This window comes from Piliocolobus tephrosceles, chromosome 1 (assembly GCF_002776525.5).
Source record: "Piliocolobus tephrosceles isolate RC106 chromosome 1, ASM277652v3, whole genome shotgun sequence".
Taxonomy (NCBI): Eukaryota; Metazoa; Chordata; class Mammalia; order Primates; family Cercopithecidae; genus Piliocolobus; species Piliocolobus tephrosceles.
Genome location: NC_045434.1, coordinates 38,388,711 through 38,406,624, shown reverse-complemented (window position 1 = coordinate 38,406,624; position 17,914 = coordinate 38,388,711). Strand labels below are relative to the sequence as shown.

The following is a 17,914-nucleotide window of genomic DNA, read 5'->3' as shown; positions in this document are numbered from 1 at the left end:
TTTCTGGTCACAGAGCCCTGTTGTTCCATAAGGAAGTTCTCTGCCTACCTTGTTAAATTCCTCACTTGGAGATCAGGACAGCGCCCTGATTAGAAAATCTGTTTATCTCTTTCAGGGAACGAGTTAGTATGGAATCTTTTTAAAAAAAATATTATCCAAAGCATAGAATATTTGTTTCCTATTTTTTCTTTTTAAGAGGTGAGGGTCTCACTCTGTCATCCAGGCCAGTCTCGAACTCCTAGTCTCAAGTAATCCTTCTGCCCTAGCTTCCTGAATAGCTGGGGTAACAGGTACGAGCTACCACACACAGCGCAAAGTACATTTTTAGTAAAAGAAAACCTTTCAGGGCCAGGATGTCCCTGGGACTTTGAAAGCCTCCTGAATTCCTCCTGAGTGGTGTGAGCAGACCCCAACTAAGTGCAGCTGCAGAGCCTGCTGCCAGCTTACCCTGAGGGTCCTGGTGGGCTTCACTCCCATGATCTCCCTTTTTGGTAGCAGCAAAGAAACACATCAAGTGAGGGAAATCAGGCCGATACATTCTTTACAACAAGGTTTTATTTATTCTTTTCTTTTATCCCCCCCAAAACATTAAAGTTTTTCATCTTTCTTTTATTTTTAATGGTTTTCCTTTTGGATCCAAACGAGCATCTATATTACAGGATATCCGCCTGGTCAACATGCAGTGCTGAACTGTGGCTTTAGGAGAGATGCACCGATACTCTGGGTGGGCCAGCATCAGCTGCCATTCAAACACTGTGACTGCAGGGGTGTCAGGCTGGCACACCACAGTGGATGCTGCCCTAAGGAGGTGTCTTGTGGGGCATGACTTGCACGTTTTAGAATGCAGGTAGCAGCATTTTAACAGCCTGAGGCAAAGCACCCAATTTCCCTCCTGATCTCATATGACATGCTCATCCTCTAGGAGCAAAACAAAGAGGGAATGGCCTGACCATGGGCCCCAAAGGACAGAGGATGTGGACCCTGTAGTCCACCTCCTTGCAATGTTGTTATGTGAGGCTAGAACCGGTGCACCCTGCAGAGTCTGAAATCTGTTCCTGATGAAGCTCATCTCTGTCCCACTCACTGGCCCTTCTCCCATCCCATGGTATTCTCACCACTAGGAAGTTAATATAATCTCTCCATTATTGGTGCTACTATGTTGAAGAGTTGCTAAAGTCATCAAGATTGTCTTTGAGCCGCTTTAAAGCAAGAACCTCTTTCTCTCCATCTCTCAGGTCTGGAAGAGAATTTCGGGAATCTATTAATCCTCTGAGGCCTTCAAATCCACTACCCTAGGTGAGTTTAACAGAAAGAACTTCTCTGAATCCAGCCTTGTGCTAAGAAGTTTACACATAATTTAAGTGAAAAAGAGGATCCAAGGTTACACATCTGTAAGTCTGTCCCCTTCTGGGACCTGTTATTTTCTACCTGACTTTGCTTTTGTTCTACAGCTTGTCTTCCTACCCTCTACTCCATTGTCCCAGCCATGAAATGCCAAACACATCTAGTGAATTAGGCTTTTCTCCTCCATTTGTTTTTCTGGGTGAATTCAAATCTTGGACTCAGTTTGAGTGGAGTTGGACTGCCCTCTAATATCACCAAGAGGCAAGTTCCTCTGCAATTGCAGCAGTTAGGGTGGCTTTGTATAACTTTTGACTGGTTCACAAAACACCAGGATAGAAAAACACTGACTAAAGTTCAGCCTGCAGGCTAAGTATATATCCCAATTGGTAGCCATTAAAACTTAATACCTATGTTTTTACTAACTCCACTGGGATCTGCCTAATATTATACAACTCCATATCAAATGTAACTAAGACCACAACTACTGTCTACCTTAACTGGCAGTTATATTACATTGTTTAGCCCTCATTTCATAGTACCTTTATTTTTAAAAATTGATTAATGGCACTTTAAAATTTTGGAGTATGTTTTTCCTGCTCATCCCTTATAAAAATGTTTAACAGATTTGCTTTAAGTGGTGGGTTCTTGTGCCATATAGGCCATTGCCATAAAAAAAATCAGAGTACTCGAAGGAAAACTGAGTCATCAAATAAAGTCAAATTCAGACTTGGTATATTTGAATGGTTTCATTTCCTTTTCAGTTTTGAGGCCATCTTCTGAGTGAAGTGAAGAGGAAGTGGCACAGCCTGGTGTAAAGTCTAGGGTCTGGTTGTAGAATGTAGACAGCAATCCATTCTTATCTCTGACAAACTTGTAGGACAAAAAGGGAAAAGAGTTGTTCAGATTTCCAGTGCTGGGTTGGAGAATATGTCTGGGTGATGATATATGACTGGCTTAAGTTTGCACAAAGAGAAGGTGACACAAGGAAGCTCAGATCATGAAAACCCGACTTTCTGGATTGAAAAAAAAAGTCTAGGTTTTTTTCAAAATTAGATAACAGGAAGAATAAGGGAAAATGGGAAGAACAGAGTGAAATTAAAGCAAATCCTGGATTCAGATTCCATTAAACAGAAAGTTTCCTTAAAAAAAATCAAATGCTTATAGCAATGCTGAGAATTTCATAGGTACTTCATGGGATCTAACAAGTGAAGGTTTTTAAAATTGCTTTGTGGAGACTAAGTACTTTAAATTATGTATTATTAACTTAACAGACACTTTACATCATGAGTTAGCCAAACATTCATATTTCAGTTGACAAGGGAAAGAAAGTGAAGAGATGCTTGCTGAAGGCACAAGTTTGAATACAGAAAGCTGGAACATAAAAAACTATTGACTTCCAATAGTTTTCATTTATCAGATTACTACACTATTGTAAAAATTACCTTCTTATTAACACATAAATTTTGTATTGGTTAAAGATGTCCTGAAAAAATTCTGTATCTCTGGCTTTCACTGAAGTTTTGGGGGAGTTTTTCATTAATTTGGGTTATATGTTACGTCCTTAGGAAAAGACAGAGGCCAATTTAGACAGAAGGAGAAAGACAACAAAAAGGAGACCAGAGAGAGAAGACAGAGATGGTACTATAACCTCAGATTTTTGACTCACATATCATATCACTAAATTTGATGGCAATCACTTCCTAAAGAGAAACAGATTCAGAAACATTGCAGATCACAAAGGTATCCTTCTTTACTATTCCATAATAGGTCTGTTACAAGAAACCCAGCCACCAACCAAACAACCCCAAACAAATAAAAATAAACATAAATCCCCACATCTCTTTTGACTTGGTCTACTCAACTCTTTCATACCTCCAAAAATAAAAATGCAAACCTCAATAATGTATTTATAGGTAGCATGGCTTATTATAAAATCTCCTTTTGCATTTAGAAGGTCAAGATTCTAACTCCCCTACTTATAGCATGCGGAGAGAGGGTGGATAAAAGAAAGCAAAACTACAAAAATAGAAGGGCAGTTTGGGGATGCCCCAGCCTCAAAAGCCATCAACTGGACTTTGCTATGAGCCCCATTCATACTTCTCAACTGTCTTGAGTTTTGTTCAGAGAGGATTTTCAGGCCCTTTGGGTAGGTTGGGACAATCTGTGAATTTGTTCTCTTTGGCTTGGTGTGATCTCTCTGGGATGCATACACCTCAGAAGGTTAAAGCAGAAGGGATTCAAGGAAAGAAAAAGATGGCCTCTGGAAAGCAAAGATAGTTCTGTTCTTTGTCCTTTGTCCCTTAAAGCGCTATGTCTATGTACTCTGACTGGGTGGGCTGGTAGCACCTAACAGCTGACAAAACACCATAGCTCTGCAGCCAAGCCCTCCCTCCTCAGACAGCAGAGAAGCCATCAGCTGCTGCTCTATTTGGGGTAGACCTGGCTATGATGTACAGGGTGGTCCAGACAAGAAACAGCAAAAGACAAAAAGGCAAAGCTGCTGCTACAGGCAGTGCTTATTAATGTGGGATCTCTCTGATCACCTTCTTACAAAGGTTAGGTCATAAGCCCTGAGTTAATTAATTTTGTTTGGATATTGTTAAAATAGGAGTCTCAGTGTGGAGATATTTCAAAGAGAAGTTATCCAAACCTGAACCTGATTCCATAGAGACTCTTTCTGGAGTCAAACCATCATTCTCTGTCTGGCCACTTGCAAGGGACCCACTTCTTCCTTCTTTCCTGCATCATAAAGTCCTCTCCTATACCTCCTGGACGGTGCCCATTGCTCTGGGATCTATGAGGGAAGAACTTGCAGGCTGGGTGAGAGAGCTGGTGGGGAAGAATTCACCCCAAGGCATGGCAACGCCTCTCACCAGGATTCTTGGCATATACTAGCCCTAGGCTTCCGAGGATCTCAAAACATAACAGGCATGAAACTGATGAACAAAAATAGCAGTAAAAATTCCTTAACCTTCAAGTCTCAAAATCCCTGAAAGGTAGCTATCTGCTCCCCTTCTGCTATACATTTGCTTTTTCTTTACATACAACCTCATAATATTTATATCATCTTATAAATGAGCTGAGAAATATCCCTCAACCTGTCCCTGGCCCCACCCACTAAAGAAACACTCTGTCCAAAAAAAATGAAACATCCAGAGGGCTGAGAAGTAGGATGTAATGAAAAATTGAGAACTTTTTAAAAATCAAAATTATCTGAGATTTTTGTTCCATTATGCCAGGAGAGACGTCATTTTCCTGCCGTGAGCTTTTATCCAGTGGGTGGGCATTATGTCCACCCCCACGCCCTACACTGTGTGTCAGTCGTCTTGCGAGGAGCACCAGGTGAGTTCCAAACCCTATTTCATTAGAATGCAGCATTCCCCAATAGGTGAGAGACTGGTGGAGTCAGGCAGGCAAGCCAATAAGCTTGGATTGGGTGGAATTAACCATCTCAGGAGTTGGATCAGTGCTAACATGCAGCAAAACGGAGGCTGAGATGGGAGAACAGAGGGAAAACGACCCTCATGCTCACCACATAGACTCTATGGGGTCGGGGGGAATCTGTGCAGGGAAGGGAGATACTGGCTGAGAGGTGGATTATGGGGTCTTCTCTTTGTGACCCCAGAGTCAAGGGAGGTCAAAATCTAGAACATCTGGAGTTTAGCTTCTGGGCAATGTTCTTGGTGATCTCAGTGCCCTATGGAGACATTGACTGGGGACTACAAGTGAAGCCCAGAAGAAAAACAGATTCTTCAGCTAGAAGAGCAGCACAGACCCCCACTGACAATTGTGTTCATGACTCACGTGGAGCCAAGGGGATGCTAGCCAGCACCAGCCCTTCACGGGGCAGGAAATTCTATGCTGACCCTGGCTCAGGGGCACCTTGGCTGGAGCCCTGCCCCTGTCCAAAGGTCACTGGCACTTTGTCCTCTAGGAGATGGGGAGACAGACACAGAGAAAGATACAGAGAAAGAGACAGACATGCATTCCCTACCTGGAGTCTGTCTGGAGCCTTAAGTGAAATGAGGGATATCTAAACGCCAATCTACTCAGAACATCATCTCCCTGCCTTGGTTTTCTTTCCTCCTTTTACCTTCCTCTATCTTGGCTTCACTCTGTTTTGAGGAGATGGTGAAGACAAGTCATACATTAGCAAGATAAACTGAACATATGACTCAAGAGTCTTCTGAGGGGACCGCCAAGTGCCCAAATTTGATCTTGTGGTATATCTCAAACACTGGTTGTAGTCTTCTTTTGCATGGAATTTCTCAAGACGCTGCTGTAATTAACCAGAGAAAAGAACAGGTGTTGGGGTCTACATGGGCCTCTTTTCAAGGGAGGCAGGCTCTGACACCCAGCAAGGGAAGGCTGGCATTCACTTTTGTTCAGAGGCAGCAGAAAACCAAACATGATGATGAGTTTGTGACTCAACGGAAAATTTTATTTTCTGGTCTTAATAGAAGAGTAAGTGCAGGCTGAGGGAAAAGAAACCCAATTTCTTGGTCAAGGGAAGGTGAATAAAAGAAATTCACTGGTAATAGAAAAACCAGGTGGTCAGTCAGGTGACCACATCTGCAGTGCTTCCAACACTTTATTCAGGACTCAAATACTTCTGTGTATGAGTTCAAGGAGTTCAGGAAGGTTTCCTGGCACAGTAAATGTAGTGTTTGTTTATACTACTTGCAGGCAAATTCCATTTCTGGGAATTGCTCTGCCAGCCTGCGTTTCTCCTGTTGAAACGGCATAAGGTATCACTACAATTCCCTTTCTCAAAACACCATGCAATAGACCCGCTGGCTCAGAATAGTCGTCCTGTTGTAGGCCTTCCCCTAGGGAAAGCTGCATTTCCAAAGTGGAAAAAGCAATTTCGTACACACAAAGCAGCCCATAGCAGCACTTTGGCATGAAATGACACTGAGCAGAGGAAACTTTAAAAACAAAACAAGGCCCAGCATCAGCGTCTTATGTAATGATCACACCTGTTAGGATCGGGTACTGTATATCACATTCCCAGCCACCCTCAAGCACACACGTGCTAAGTGGGAGAGGAAAATGAAGACAAAAGAGGGTCTGAGAGTGGGAGAGCTCTGTCTCTGCCTCACTGGCCTCCTCTGTTGGGACAGCTTTGGTTTGGGGGCTGACCATGGGTCATGAAGCTCCATCAGTATCAGAAGAGAAGGCGGGGCCATGACAAATGATTCTCCAGCCATGTGGTTGAATTTGGCTTTTCAGGGCTGATGATACAGCTATTATATTTCAATTTAAAAAATAGGGGAAAAAGAGGCTCCTTCTAAGAAAAATAACAGCTCTGGATTTCTCCTGCCCAAGAGGAGTGTGTCTGGGCTGGAGGAGTGTTTATCCACCGAGTGCTCAGTGCAGGGCAGATCAGGATCCTGGGTGGCAGGCTCCATCTGTTCCTGTGGGGGTGGGGGGGAAGGAGGGCCCCGTCCTTTCCCCTGCTGTGATGGCACTAAAGAGGAACTTATGGGAAAGGTACATTTCCACCAGATAAAGCCAGCGATCTGTGCCCTCCAATGGAGCTGTATGCCATGTACCAAAAGAGCACTGGCTTGGCAAGAAAGGGCTCTCTTGCTCAGTGCTTCTGCATTTGGGCAGTTAGGAATGGCAGGGTGGGACTGTCAGCCCCAGCTCTTACTCTGGGAAGGGGTGAAGCGCCATCTTGGCCCAGGGGAATATTCAAGGTGACCAGGGCCCCAGTCTTGTCATCCTGTATGATGAGGCCCCACTGGAGCTTTACTAGAAGGAGCAGCCCAGGTCTAAGCTGAGGTATATTTACTAATCACCTTAAAGCATCCTGACAAACTGACCTGAACCCCACACCAGCTGCAGACGCTGCAGTCCCAATGGTCCTGCCTCGTGGGAGGTCCTCAGTAAATCCAGACTTTCCTAGAAGCTTATTTTAATCTATCCGCCTTTCCCATCTTTACAGAAGTCCCTACCCAGTGGTGGGTAGCCTACTTGGATATGTGTGTTCTGCCCTCTCAGAGGAGTGGCAGGGAAGGCTGGGCCTCTGGCACTTGGCCTTACTGGGCTTGGCACAGCACTGGCCTTGCTGCCTCACGGACCAGAGTGTGGGCTGACGTTCAGCCAGGAGGTGCTGGTGTGGCCGTAGCACTGTTGCACATATTTAATTGTTCCCACACTGGTTGGAAAACAGACTCTGTTTTGAGTCCCTTAGGTGGCCCCTGTTACTCTACCCACATTCTCAGGGTTCCCCCATGACTGGCATCTAAAGAGCCAATGCCTGGAACAGCGTGGGCTCCAGCACTACAACCAAACTCCACTTATATTGATGCCACAGCAGTTGTTAAATACTTTTACCTTCACCCTTACCAGAGCCTTAGGCACCTTTGTGGACCCTGGGGAACGTCCTGACCTGTCCTAACTAACTCTCAGCACCTACTGTGAGTGACAGGCCTCAAGGATGGGGGGCTATAACCCCCAGCACCACCAGTTTCTCTGACCGTCTCCCTCATGGTAGGGGCTGCCGGGCTATGGCTTTTCTTATCCAGACCAGCCCTTGCTGCTGTTGCCTCAGCACACTGACCCCTTTCGCTTCGGCTTTCTCCTCCCTCCCTGGCATCCAATGTTCCTGACTTAGCCTGTGCTGCCCTGGGGGAAGAAAGCCACAGGGTTATGCATGAGATGCTGCTGCGTTGCCCTGGTGGCAGTGGTGCTGGCTGAGGCGTAAGAGCTGGTGAGGGAGGAGAGTCCTCTCCTATGGTCTCCACTACTCCCCAGTTAAGAGCCAGAAAGTCTTCCAGGCTTCTCAGGGCACTGAGTGTAGACATAGGCCAGCTAGATCCCTCCACAGCTTTTAGAAAAGTGGGAAGGGGCAAGGGGAAGCAAAGCCATCCTCGTGTCCCTTCTCCTGCAGGAATAACCCTCCACATTCCTGTTTTCTTTCCCCAGCAAAGAGGCAGAACTATGGCAGTGCCCATCTTGCAAAGGGGAATAAAGCAATTTGGTGGGTTTGGTGTTCCGATTGTCCTTTACTTCCTCTTCTCTGATAATGCATGGTGTCTTTCTTTCCATCTTCCTTTTCCCTCTTCCGCCCCCCCGGGCCGCACTGGCTTCCCAATTCTGTCTTGGTTTTCTCCATGTGGGAGAAGAGCATGCATCGGAGGGGGGAGCAGCCTCTAGCATTTGTCGTCTTCTTCCGTGTCACTTAGCAGGTTGTTGACAGCCCCACACATCATGCCTGGCCCAGGCCCCCCGCGCCTCCGTCGCCGATAGTGCCCATTGGGCATCTGCCAGCTGTGCCGCAGGGGTGGGGCTGAGCCGATGGTGTTGGAACGGCCCAGGCTAGTAGCCACGGCTGCTTCAAAAGTGAGCGTCTCCTCCTCGCCACAGTCTGAGGCGTGGGAGTCTTCGTGCAGGGCCAAGTAGGGCTCGGAGATGTAGCGCTGGGGGGAGGCATGTTGGCCCTGCTGGGGGTGCGGGGAGTTGGAAGACTCGGTCAGGCAAGCGTTGTTGCTCTCCAGGGCTTGGGAGGTCAGCGGGGAGCCCTCCTCGCTTCCATCAGCAGGTGGAGAGATGCTGCCTGCGTGTCTGATCAGGGAGCTGTAGGAAAGGAGGGGCCGGGGCTTTGGTGGGACGGGCGGGAGCTGCCGACGACTTCTTCTTGGGGTGCTCGTGTCAGAGACAGAGGGGATGGAGCTCTCACTTAGGGAACCTGTGCCCTGGATAGCAGGAGAGACAGGGCATGTTAGATTGGGCTTGGCATGATCCCTACTTGCAACTCTTTTAAGAGAGTCCTTGGAGTCTGAACTCTGTGGGGGAGAGGCCTGCGCTGGAGCTCGCTGTAGTATTCACATCCACTCAGGGACACAAGGATCGAAGAGATTAAGGAGTCAAGAACATTTAGACCAGGACATCTCAGACTTTTAGTGAGCATACAGACCTCTGGGGATTTGGTTAAACTGCAGATGCAGGCTCAGAAGATCTGGGGCGAGGCCTGAGAGTCTGCGTTTCTAACAAGCTTCCAGGTGATGCCAGGGGTGGCAGGTCCGTGGAACAAGCACTTGGACTACTAAGGAAGCTCTACATAGGTAACAAGGGGCACACTAAAAGAGAGACTTGAAACTTGAGAAAGACAACTCTGTGGAAAGTGAACAAACGCTGGAGTTGCTCTGTCTGGGAAACCCTTATTCCCGCCCATGTCTTCAGTGGTTTGCTGAACTCAACTTCTGGACCTGATACATGCAGTTGTTGGCTCAGGCCATACTTGCCCTCACCTATTCCCAAGGGAAACTGAGCCCAGGTTTTGGGAAGTAAACCTCCAGGAGAGCATTTCTTAAGGTATGTGTGACCTACAAACCTCCCGCTCAGAATCCTATGCAGGGGTCTTTTCAAAGGCAGATTTCTGGGTCTCACTAGAATCCTTCAGGCCCCAGGAATGTGCAGTGCTAGTAAACTTCATGGGTTAATGCTGTTCTGCGCTAAAATTTGAAAACTGTTGTTCTAGAAGGGAAACCTCTCAGCTGCTGTGTCTCCAAAGGTCTGCATTAGCAGCCCCTCCTTTTCTCCACTGATCATTTCTGTTGAGGGGGTCTCCTATTATGGGTCAAAGTGCCATGACTAGAGATAGGGCTCCCGTGAGGAGTAACAACACAGAGTCGATGAATGTTCTCATACAGCTCTGATAGTTATTCTTTATGCACCAGGCTGGAGGTTCAGCAAAAGGCATGGTCCTGTTGGGACGGCTGGAAGCTAGGTAAATGAGGGTAAACTGCTCTGACTTGTGAATCCTGGGCTGAGAGATGAATCACCATTCTCACAAATACTGGGGATCACAAGATGGTCAAAGGAACCTTTCTGGCTAAAGGACCATCCTCTCCTCCAAAATCTGGCTGAGACATCTGTCAACCTATTTATATCTCTGGATTCCGAAGGCTGGAATGGAATGACCTCTAGACACCATCTTCCTTGGGGGAAATCTGGTTTTCTGTGAATTCACATAATCTCTGAGTACACAAGCATTGAGCAGCTAACCTCTACACACTATAGGTAAAGCTTCCTGTGAAACTCCAGTCTTTGTGGGTACTTGAATGTGTTTGCTAAATACCCACAACTTGCATGTAATTATACAGCCCACCCTCCCCTGTCCTTCTGCTGTAGACTAGCTTCCTCTCTGTGCTCACCTGTCTGTTGGGCGTCTGTGACCTGCCCTCACTGGGTGACCTGGATTGACGGCGCTCTGGGGACTCCCAGTCAGCCTGGGTCCCTCGCTCTTCTGAATTGCAGCGGGAGACATCAGGAGAGAGAAGGTGCTTTCGCTCTTTTGATCGTCCTCGCTCCCTGCCCCCTGAGCGGTGACTGTCGGACTTGTGGCCTGTGAGAGGTGACAAAAGCACTTGGTTATAACTCTGCCCACTCTGACCACTGATGATGAAGGGACTTCTCTCCAAGTATCCCATCACAGCCTGGGGTTGGGCCCTCAGATGGACCACGTTTCTGTCCCCACCCAAATTCAAATGTTGAGGCCTAACTTGTTCCTGATGGTATGGTGTTAGGAGGCATGAGGGTGGGGCCTCCATTATGAGATTAGTGCTCTGATAAGAAGAGACCTGAGAGTGCTTGCTTCCACTCTCTCTTCTCTCCATCATGTGAGAACAGAAAGCAGACAGAGATCTGCTGGCACATTGGTCTTGGATTTACCAGCCTCCAGAACCGTGACAAATACATGTTGTTTAATCCACCCAGTCTGTGGTAATTTCTTGTAGCAGCCTGAACAAAGATAGGCCCCTAAAAGAATCCTGGCTTCTCCAGGTATGTCAAAAGATGATCTGAAAGGGAAGCAGGGGAGAAAGGGAGGCTAACAAATTACCTATTTTGTAAGCAGGTAAGTTTGCAAGGTGCCAGTAGAGACACATATGTCAAACAATGCAGTCTATTCTGTTTCTATTTACGCTACACACAATATAGGATATTGGTTAACAATATGGGCCAGGAACTCTCTGTATCATAAATATGGCTGTGTAACTTTTTGAGGGAAAGGTGGTACCAGCAGAAGGGAATTAAGAAATTTCTGTGAACTAAATAACACACCTAACGTAATGCCATGGTGTGAAGTCCAGGATTGAAATGAAAGGATCCCAGTGCTAGTCCCAGTTCTGCCACTTAATGGCCCTATGACATGGGACAAGTCACTGCTTTTTCAACTTTCATTTCTTTATCCAATAAAATAAAATGGTTGAGCCAGACTAAATTTATTTTATTTTATTTTATTTTGCGAAAAGCTCAAAAGAAATTCAGGCTGGGCGCGGTGGCTCACGCCTGTAATCCCAACACTTTGGGAGGCCGAGGCAGGTGGATCACGAGGTCAGGAGATTGAGATCATCCTGGCTAACACAGTGAAACCCTATCTCTACTCAAAATGCAAAAAAATTCACGGTGTGTGGTGGCGGGTGCCTGTAGTCCCTGCTACTTGGGAGGCTGAGGCAGGAGAATGGTGTGAACCTGGGAGGCAGAGCTTGCAGTGAGCCAAGATTGTACCACTGCACTCCAGCCTGGGCAACAGAGCGAGACTCTGTCTCAAAACAAAAGAAAAAGAAAACACAGGAAATAATTCCAGGTAGCACTGTTTGGGTTGAAGTGGAATTGGTAGTTAAAGTTTAGTCCTCACAGTGAGTCTCTAAAACATTCCCAAAAACGCCCCAGTGGTTTTGCAGAAGACTATTTGAAAAGCTCCCTCAGTTCTAATGATTTGTATAGCCCTGCTCCAGAAGGAAGGGATTGCAACAGCCTTTCTGGTGAACACAGAGGAGGGCTTTGGCCTGTTTCAGGATGTTAAGTCACATACAGGAATTCCCTTTGGTAAGGAGCATCCTTCACTTTCTTCAACCCTTCTCTCTACATTATTTTCTGGTTATCTACAGTGCTCTGAGAGTAAGTCCATCAGGGCAGAAGCCCACTGCCTGATGAAAGAGCTGGACAATGAAGACCTCACCTGAATCAGAGTTCAGGCGGTGGGCTGACAGCCGCAAGGAGGAGTGGTAACTCCGGCGACGGGACTTGTAGGTATTTTCACTGCTTCGTTCCATGGAGAATTCCTCCAACCACGAGGAATTTGAACGCTTATCCCGAATGGTGGAAAATGAACGTCTCATGGAGCTAGTGTCTGTCACCACCTGGAAATACAAGCCCCCAGAGAAACACAAGGTATAGATTAATGATTGAAAAGATCTAAAAGGACAGAAGCGGCAAGACTGAGACGTTGAGGAAGGCAAATTGTAATCCCTGCAAATGGTAACTTCCTTTGAATCTCTCTTGCTCATACCTTAGCTGGTGGAAACTGTTGAAGAAAGTATCCTTACGTTATGTTAACATAGTCACTGGAAATGGTCCAGGATCTTCTCTTCCTGTAGTTGAGTGTACAAAGCCAAGCAGAATGCAGGCAGGCAGGCAGGCACTGTGCAAGCTCCCACAGAGCCCTCTACCATGGGTGCAGCCGGGCTGCAGCAAATACCGTGCTGCTTTGAAACATGTGACGGCAATTGTCTAAGAGGCTACCCCATGAAAGAAACATAGCTTTGCTTTTGTTTTTTTTTAATGCCCTTGCCAGAGAAGTACCTGCCCTTCTGCACTACAGCCCAGGAGAGCTTGCAATTTAACAAGTGCTAAGCATGTATCACTCTCCCTCTGCTGCCATCAATCCCACCTAGCCCCATTTTAAATTCTGGCGTTTTGATTTGCCACACATATTAAAACAAATCCACAAAAACTTCTTGTCTCTGTCAAAACCTGATGTAAGACAGACAGACAGGAGAAAGCAGCCAGGAAAACAGACAAAGAAATGAGGCGTGGCCTGCACTGGTTAGGACAGACAGTCCTGACACAGACCTGTGTGTGTAAGTAACTGCATATGTGCTGGAGGAGTCAGGAAACAAAAAAAAGGATGGAAAAGTACACAGAGAAAATCCTGGAAAATATTTCTGGCGTGGCTGGTTGAATCTTGAGGATGTATAGCCCGTCCAGAGTGAGGTATGCAATTTTGTTGGCTGGGCTGTTGTGGTTAGGGGGTCACTGAAAACACTGGAGGAGCAGGCTCTATTAGAGAAGGCCCATGAGCCAGAGCCAGGTTTTATTTATAGGGAAGGGGTGCGGGCAAGTCAAGGGCTCACCTGCAAATATCAGATATTATTCCATAACCCAGCTAATACAGCCCGGATGCCACTGCACTAAGGTAGGTGGTTGCTTTTTACCTGGGGATCCACAGTCAGACGTGGCATAGAGGATGCCCTCCCAGATCCCGCATGCTCCTGGGTGTCCGAAGGAAGGTAGATGCCATGGTTAGAGGGCTGCACGCTTTTTAATTCACTAACCTCTGGCTCCTGGAAATAAACACACAGCCAAGCTTGTGGGACTTGGTTTCATCTCATTGCTTCTCACGTCCAGTGGACAATTCAGCCTCCTCAAGAACGACTTTCAAAAGAGAGACTTGCAGCTTTAAGGTCTCAGTTGTGTGTGTATGTGTGTGTTTTTGTGCACCTATGTGCTATATGTTCCAGACAGGAAGCTCTAGCTGGGATTGAGTGCTGAAGGTCACCTATTTTTCATCACTAAGCAATGATTCAGATTTTACTGTTTTCTGCAACAAATACTGTGGGGTATAATACTTTTCAGATATGTGAAGTTCGCTTTCAAGAAGTGGTAGCATCGGATTTTTCTTTTAATCTGAAGAAGACTCTTATCAATTAAATGGAAACCAGTATTCTAAGGGAAGTCAACAATTTCTGATGTCAAATATGTCTTCTCAAGCCTTAAGGCACATGACTTTAAGAGTTTTCTTCTCATTGAAACCATCCAAAGATGTGGTGGGTGGCTGTCAGGGATGCCCTGAGTAACACAGTCCCATGGAAGGATGATGCAAGCCACTTGCAGAATTTTAAATGTCCAAGTAACCATGTTGTAAAAGGTGAAAAGAAATTTAATAACATTGAATATATCCAAATATTAGCATGTCAACATGTAATCAATATAAAAATTAGTTTATATTTTATTTGGACTAGCCACACATGGCTAAGAGCTATTGTTTTGGGCTGTGCCAGCCTAGAATGTTATTAGGTTGGACTGCAGATCTCTAAGGTTCTGTCATTTTTGTTAGTTTCCTGGTTAAAGAATGTTAGCTTGGCAGTCGTGCATGCTCTATACAGATAGCTAGTATCATTGCATAAAGAGCTGTATGGGATATGTTTACGTGGGCTACCCAACAAAAAGATCTAAGAACATCTTGGGCAGATGGAGATAGTACCAGAAAAAGCTATTTTATATTTAGGAAATGACATCCTAAAAACATGGAGGGCATTGCCCAAAAGAAAATGTCTGGGACCTCCACCTCAGCGTCTGTGGCCATTTGGCTGAGTGGTTTCCGGTGTGTATGGGAGGGGTACTTTCCCAAGACATGTGCTATGGTGCTCTTGAGGGAGTTACAGTGTTTGTAGCACATGCTTTATACAGCACACAGTTCTGACTCCAAACAGACGTGATAACAACACTGCAGTCTACAGGTATCAGAGGTGGTGTGAGACGCACACTCCGTATGCACACACACAATCATGGCCACGCCTCGGGACATGGAGCAGCGGCCCCGAGGGATGGGCAGAAGTACACAGTGGTGAGTGTGTAGCACAGGCTGACACCTGAATTGAATTACAGACACCAGTACTGACAATGAGATGAACACATATCCAAAAAGTCCTGGCACTATGGCTCAGCCCTGGGGAACCCGCAGAAATGATGTCATAAAGTCTCCCTGTGAAAAAAAGGACACATTATTGCAATTTTTTTCCCACCAGACACATCCCCAGGCAGACAAAATGCTGCGAGGCCTTTTTAAGAATCAAACTCTCTGTACCAATTATTCCACAGGTCTTGGTGCTGAGTTCCTCAGAGGGGAGGGCAGAGAATGACTCCACGAGTTCCTACCCGCCTCATCAAGAACACCCTCAGGCAGTCAATCACTCAGCCCTGGGGGTGTCTGGACAAACTGTCTTCCCCCACACAACCATGCACGATTCTGTCTCAGCACTCGCAGGAGATAGACTAATACATTTGTTTGAGCCGCTGAGTGTTTTTCGCCCTCTGAGGGGGTGCCCATTCCATCACACGTCATTCATTCAGAGTGGCTCTGAGGTACACAGTAGCAGCAGGGAGGGATCAGGAGAGAAATGAAGGGGAGAGAAGAGCCACAGCTGAATCAGAATTTAAATGATATGGAACTCAGTACAAGCTGTCTGTACAGACTTTTGCAATGGTTGGGTTTTGTCTTTTTTTCTTTTCAGTCCAATGACTGCTTGGGCTTCAATTCTAAGTTGAGGTTGTGGTGGGGGACCTTGAGCTCATGGCTCCTAAACCAGGAATAATGGTAAAGTCAATGTTTAGGAACCATATTTTAGCTTTGTATTAGCTAAGCCAAAACTTCAATCTCTCCTCTCTTCTTGAAGCTTTCACTTGACTCAATAGGTCTCTCAGGAATTTGTTTTTTTTTTTTTTTTTTTTTTTTTTTTTTGAGACGGAGTCTCACTCTGTTGCACAGGCTAGAGTGCAGTGGCGCGATCTCGGCTCACTGCAAGCTCCACCTCCCAGGTTCACGCCATTCTCCTGCCTCAGCCTTCCGAGTAGGTGGGACTACAGGCGCCCACCACCACGCCCGGCTAATTTTTTTGTATTTTTAGTAGAGATGGGGTTTCACTGTGTTAGCCAGGATGGTCTCAATCTCCTGACCTCGTCATCCACCAGCCTCGGCCTCCCAAAGTGCTGGGATTATAGGTGTGAGCCATTGCGCCCCGCCAGGAGTTTTACCATTTATGCTAATAAACTCATTTTGGGGTCAGGGAAGTGACTTTAGTGGCCTGTTACAATGTCTTTGAATTGTGACCAAAAGGGACAATGTGACTGAACCCACACAGAGCAGAGGTAGGACAGTCTTCTGTGCCTCCTGACAGGGAGCTCGTCACTGTGGTACATGCTGCTGCTAGGTTCTAGAGGAGGTGGGCATCACTAAGGAATGGCATGGGGCATTCGTGTGTCCCACAAGCTGTACCTAGGTACACTAAGAGGCAGGGTTGGTATCACTCATTCTCTGGTAATGCATCTTCAAGCTCCCCATCAAAGGCAAGATTTTGTATGTGACTTTTGGTCTTACACTTGATACTCAGGGCTATAAACTAAGAGGGCTTGGCCTAAAGCAATTTAAGTTCCTGCTGCAGGGAAGGGACCTCTGGGACTATAAAACCTAAAGAGGGAACATTGTCAGAGCACAGGAGAGACTGGGCTAGAAAAGGGCTAAGGCAGGACACCTCCAGGGCAATTGGCTAAACTACCAGAATGGATTTTCCTGACGAACCATGACTATGTATTAAAATTAGTAAGAGGGATCAGGAAACCACGGAAATATTTTTGAGGTCATATAACTCATGCATTCACCAGAGACTGCTGTTCCTGGAACTGTCCATCATCGGCGGGGTCCATACAAGCCAACTGGAATATCTCCTGGGGAGAGAGTGGACTCATCGAAGGGTATGCACTCCGGCCACTCCTGAAAAGCAATGTCAAATCCAGAAGTAATGAGGGACAGTCATGTCACGGCTGCCACTAGCAGTTCCCACTCCAGTAGGGCAACACCCTTTAGCCTTGACTGGCTTTTGTAAACCTAGTAACTTACATGTTGCTAGTCCTGAAATTTAAAAAAAAAAAAAAAAAAAAAAAAAAGCACTGGAAAAGACAGAGGCTGGTGTTTTCAACCTGCATCCTGCCTTTGGAACCATTCATTTTTCTGGGGACTAGCATATCTATGACAAATGACATCATTTGTCACGCTCAGCCATATGGAAAACCAATGCTAGATTGTAAACCTGTTTCTGCTCAGTTTCCCCATTTGGCGGAGAAACACCCTAGTTTACACAGCGAACAGTTTGTTTGTTTCAGTATTAAGCAGCCATGGTCTTTTTAAAAATTTTCCCTACTCACAGTAAGAATGTGGAATGTTTTGCCAACATCCCTGGCTGAACAAAACAATTCAGTCCAATTCCACTGCCATTTATTGAAGGACTACCGTGTATCATACATTAAGTCTGTTGGTTCGTGAGCTGAGAAGGATTTCAGATGTGGTGATGAGATGAAAACCTCTTGGTTGATGGCAATGTAGGAAGAGGTTTAAATGGTGGTGAGAAAAGAGGACAGAGACAAAGTCTGCCCAGTTGTTTAGAGGCCTCCAAGGGAAAAGAATGGAGAACTGGCACAGTAGGCTTGTTATTAAACCACTGTCTAGTACTTCCAGACACTCTTAACCTGATGGGGGATCCACTGGGCTGGTTAGGAGAGAAAGAAGCAGCCGAGCTTTCTGGAGAATGTGGTGCCTGTTGCCAAATTATTGGCTGACTGCCACCAGTATGGTAATAGCTACCATCTCACCTGCTCAAGAACGCAGAGTGAGCTTCCAGAGTATGGGAGGAAGGACTGGGGTAAGTGGCTGGGTAGCAGCTCTCTTGGTGGCGGAGCTAGGAGGGAGAGATGGGATACCATTTCTTTTAAGTCTACTGCTAAT

The 17,914-nt window shown here is 46.2% G+C and overlaps 1 protein-coding gene across 3 annotated transcripts in view; it reads right to left on the bottom strand.

Annotated features, from left to right (window-relative positions):
* Window positions 1–537: 537 nt before the first annotated feature.
* CACNA1E (calcium voltage-gated channel subunit alpha1 E) overlaps window positions 538–17,914 on the bottom strand; it is a 335,424-nt gene continuing 318,047 nt past the window's right edge. For 2 of the 3 annotated variants that reach the window (XM_023203510.2, XM_023203511.2), the window contains 4 exons: window positions 16,795–16,906; window positions 12,317–12,497; window positions 10,509–10,699; window positions 538–9,047 (listed from right to left, as the gene is read on the bottom strand). In XM_023203510.2, the coding sequence (XP_023059278.2) occupies window positions 8,505–9,047; window positions 10,509–10,699; window positions 12,317–12,497; window positions 16,795–16,906 (1,027 nt within the window). In that variant the 3' untranslated portion in view covers window positions 538–8,504. Of the gene's footprint in view, window positions 9,048–10,508; window positions 10,700–12,316; window positions 12,498–13,571; window positions 13,701–16,794; window positions 16,907–17,914 lie in introns of all 3 variants that reach the window. The other variant, XM_023203509.2, reaches the window with a different exon arrangement.